Genomic DNA, 4,000 nt, shown 5'->3' on the forward strand with positions numbered 1-4,000 from the left:
GAAAACATCCGGTTTTGGCAATCTTGGGAAGATGAGGCAAAATATAGACGCTGTGCACAGGTGGTTAATTTGGATTATTTTTTATTATTATTTTCAATTTAAAAGTAAAATATGCTTTGTAACTCTGCCCCGCCTTCAAAAGTAAAGTCCCTATAAAGCAGAAAGGCCCATTTAAGAGTGTTAATGTATAATTTATTCAACTGGATTATCATCAGAGGTGGATGGAGTATTCAGATCCTTACTTTAAATAAAAGTAGCAATACAACACTTTAAAAATACTCCGTTACTACTAAAAGTCCTGCATGGCAATACAAAACATTACTCAAATTAAAGTTGGTATTATCAGTAAAGTATTTTAAGTACAAGTAATCATCATGTAGGAGATGCCCTCCTCAGTGTTAAAGTGTAAAATGCATTTTGATGTTGTAATTAGTGGAAACCCAGGTTTATCAATACTTTACATACTGTTGGATAATTAAATCTGTAATAATACATCCTAATTTATGAGTTTTTAATATAAAATCTTAAAATGTTAAGTGGCCAATATCTATAACTGTATAAAAGAGTAAAAAAAGTGCAATATTTTCCTCTGAAATGTAGGAAAGTAAAAGTATAAGGCAACATTAACTAGAAATTGTCATGTATATTAAAATTGTACAGGTACAGTCTTTAAATAAATGTACTTTTGCCAAGGATACATTAGTGAAAACACTGTATTGTATTTCAATAAAGTCAGAATATCTTGTGTACATTTTTTTGGTCCATGTGGCATTTGTGTATTAGCTGTAGCACAAATATAATGATTCAAGCAACGTAACAGATTTTCCCCATTATAGGCAGTTATTTTTTAGCCCCTTAATTAACCCGAGGATTAGATAAGGGAATGCCAGAAGTAAATGTTTAATTTCACTTCAGAAATGTAACAATAAAAATTCTGCTATTTTAATATAAACAAAATCAGCAGGATTACATGGACAAAAATTGTAAATTAAGTTTAATTCCTTTACAGTAACTGTTAAATTCCAATCTTATTCCTGTCTAAGGTTGCCAGAGCCATATAAATATTAAGTATAGATAAATGAAATGTACAAACATCCAAGTACTTTATTAAGCAAAAGAAAATAAAGACAAAGACCAGCTTGGACTTGGTTTATAAAATGTTTTATTCATGTTAACATAGCTGATACATAGGGATTGAAACAGTTCCACAAGGCTTTTGGGGACTACAATTGAATGAATAGCAAAACAACAGTGGTCCAAATCTCTAATGACAATCACTGGACAGACTAACAAATCACCCACTTGTAGGATGTGTACAAACCTGCATTGAAAATTACTAAACTTGACACTTGAACTTGTGTGTTACAGCATTTGTTCCCATTCCAGTGTAATATCTCAAGAGACGTGCATGACAGAATGTTCTTCCCATTAGAAAGGTCCCTGTATTTGGTCAGACAAGCCCCACCATTTCCCAACCCTAAACAATAGGCATGCTTCCGTCAAAGAGTGGCATCATAACCAGGGCAGAAAGTGAGGATTTAACCAATTGGCACTACTTGGCTGTATTATAGTATTTGTTGCCAGCATGTAAAGTGCACTAGCTTTCCCTGCAGTGTGAAGATTTAATCTGTTTGAAGTTGGACTTCAGCTGCTGTAACCGTACCAGGTAACTGTGTGGAGACAGACACACGTTAAATAATAAAAAAAAAAAGGTATGGGGGGAAAGTTTTTAAATCTTAACATTTCTCATCGGGAAAAAAAATCCAAACTGCCTCAATAAATGGGAGTTAGGCTTCCAGTTGTTTAATGATGGGACTTAAGTTTTCTTGCCTCTAAATTGATCTAGGAGTCTGATACAATGTCAAGCTATCGATCACTTTTCTACAGCTGAGACTGCACAAATGGGAAGGCCAGGACAGACACAAACCAAAGGAATGGAGGGGTTCTCTTTTCACCAGTCCAAATCTATACTGTGAAAAGAATGATTTTTTTCTTCTTATCATTATTTCCTTACATTACTCTTTTCAGTAATGGGATTCAATTGTAGAATATTTGAGTGGAGCAATAAGGAATGAAGAATGTGTAAAAAGTTTTTTTTTTCCTTTTGTTGATTTTGGAGATGGCCCAAACATCAAGAGGGCTTGTGCTTCTTTAGCTCTCAGCCTCCTGGCCCTGGCACTGGCCCTCTCCTGCTTCCAAAGCATCGCCCTCGTCAGTAGCGTTGTCTGATGTCCACAACTGAGGAGAGAAACACAGATATGTTAAAATTACAGTGCAAGACAGTCAAGTATCACTTCACTTTTTCTGAATTTTGATGCTTTACAGAGTATATTAGGGTCCAGCAGCTCTGCTACCAGACAACAGCTCAGGAGACTGGAGATCTTCGAATTTATTATTTTACTTCTTTATGTTGAAGTGATTTTACATAATTTTCTAAAAGTTCAAATTTATAATGGTAGTCTTCAGATCATGTTCGAATGATCGTCTCCTATGTAATCTGCCTTCCCATCAAACCGTAACCAATCAAGCAGGGCTGGAAAATGAAGCCAACATGAAGTGCCAAAAACTGCAGTTCCTTAAACAGCCACTTGAGGCTGGCTCCAGAAGACAGTCAATCCCCATAGGCCTGCATGTTAAAATGCCCCATGTTGCAGAGAAAATAAAATGCTTACAACCTGGTACAAAAAACTGTTTTGGTCTCTATAGACAACATTCATAACAACTGTACAGGGGGTGAATTTTTTTTGTAACTCACCCATTTACATTTTATAAAGGGTTAAGGTTATGCATAATTAAGGGCGTGCCACTTTGAGTGACAGGCTGTCTACTGATAGTGTCCTCAGCACCACTCGCTCCTCCACAGCTCCAGCCTCGCGCCCAAATATAGTCACATCTGGCTCCAAAACACCAAGTTGCTTTCCATGCATGAAAATACACAAAACTTTCCACATAGTTCTATGCCAAACTTAACAAAAGTTGTGGGCTAATAATCCTCATGGTGGCACTAAAGTAACAACCTAAAGTTTAAATCATCCATCCATCCAATCATCCATCTGAGATCTGAGCACTTCTTCCACCACCGCTGGACAGTAAATAAATGCAGTGGAATTCGGGGGTGAATTTCTGAAACAGGCAGTCTGACAATTACAATAGTGTAGCCAATGACTTCTAGTGGCTTCCCTACTCCCAGCTCCATTGCTCGGACCACACCCGTCTTCGAACATGGCTTTAATTTTGATCTCAACTATACACCTGCAAAGGTTGGTGACAGCATCTTGCCCAGATGTGATGCTACTGCTGTGACAAACTGCCCACAGACTGACATATGAGCATCTGTCAAAGTACTCAGAAAGGCTTATGTGGTAGTTCCTGCTACAAATAGGTGTCTCCAGGACCACACGAGGCAGGCTTTTGTCTGCTGCATATCGATAACTTAAGTTTGTTTGAAGCATACTGAGACCATAAGACAGACATTGAGGCAAACAGAACTATTGTTACACAGTAAGGATCACTTTTGTGCCACGTCAGAGCAGAACACTCACTGTCAGGTTGTCTCTGAGAAGCTGCATGATAAGAGTGCTGTCTTTGTAGGACTCCTCATTTAGCTGGTCAAGCTCTGCAATGGCGTCGTCGAATGCCTGTAAGCAAAAAGGAAAATGTTACCAGTTGCAACTTAGAACTAGGGATGGGCAGCACAAGCAAAAACACTATTCGAAAATCATGGTAACTATTCGACAATTTTTCGAATTGAGCCACGCACACAGAGATCCATTCATCATTACGGCCGGGCTCCACCGGCTGCAAAGCGTCATGTCAGCGTAGCGTCGTGGCGTATTCATTTGGGCTCCACTGACTGCGTACGGAAGCGACACGTAGAGAAGCCAGCGGGGTTGTTTACCGTTTGCTGAGCCAAGAGGCTGCATGTAGGCTGCATGAAATGTTAAAGCATTTTCCACCTAAGTTATTACATATATTTGAGTTATCTACAAGTTTACTGTAC

At 38.3% G+C, this 4,000-nt stretch overlaps 1 protein-coding gene across 1 annotated transcript in view; it reads right to left on the reverse strand.

Annotated features, from left to right (window-relative positions):
* Window positions 1–1,144: 1,144 nt before the first annotated feature.
* LOC126400617 (14-3-3 protein beta/alpha-like) overlaps window positions 1,145–4,000 on the reverse strand; it is a 10,206-nt gene continuing 7,350 nt past the window's right edge. The window contains exons 5-6 of the mRNA XM_050061475.1: window positions 3,543–3,638; window positions 1,145–2,238 (exon numbers count right to left, since the gene is read on the reverse strand). Coding sequence (XP_049917432.1) covers window positions 2,152–2,238; window positions 3,543–3,638 — 183 coding nt within the window. The 3' untranslated portion in view covers window positions 1,145–2,151. The remainder of the gene's footprint in view (window positions 2,239–3,542; window positions 3,639–4,000) is intronic.

The sequence above is a fragment of the Epinephelus moara genome, chromosome 14 (assembly GCF_006386435.1).
Source record: "Epinephelus moara isolate mb chromosome 14, YSFRI_EMoa_1.0, whole genome shotgun sequence".
NCBI lineage: Eukaryota > Metazoa > Chordata > Actinopteri > Perciformes > Serranidae > Epinephelus > Epinephelus moara.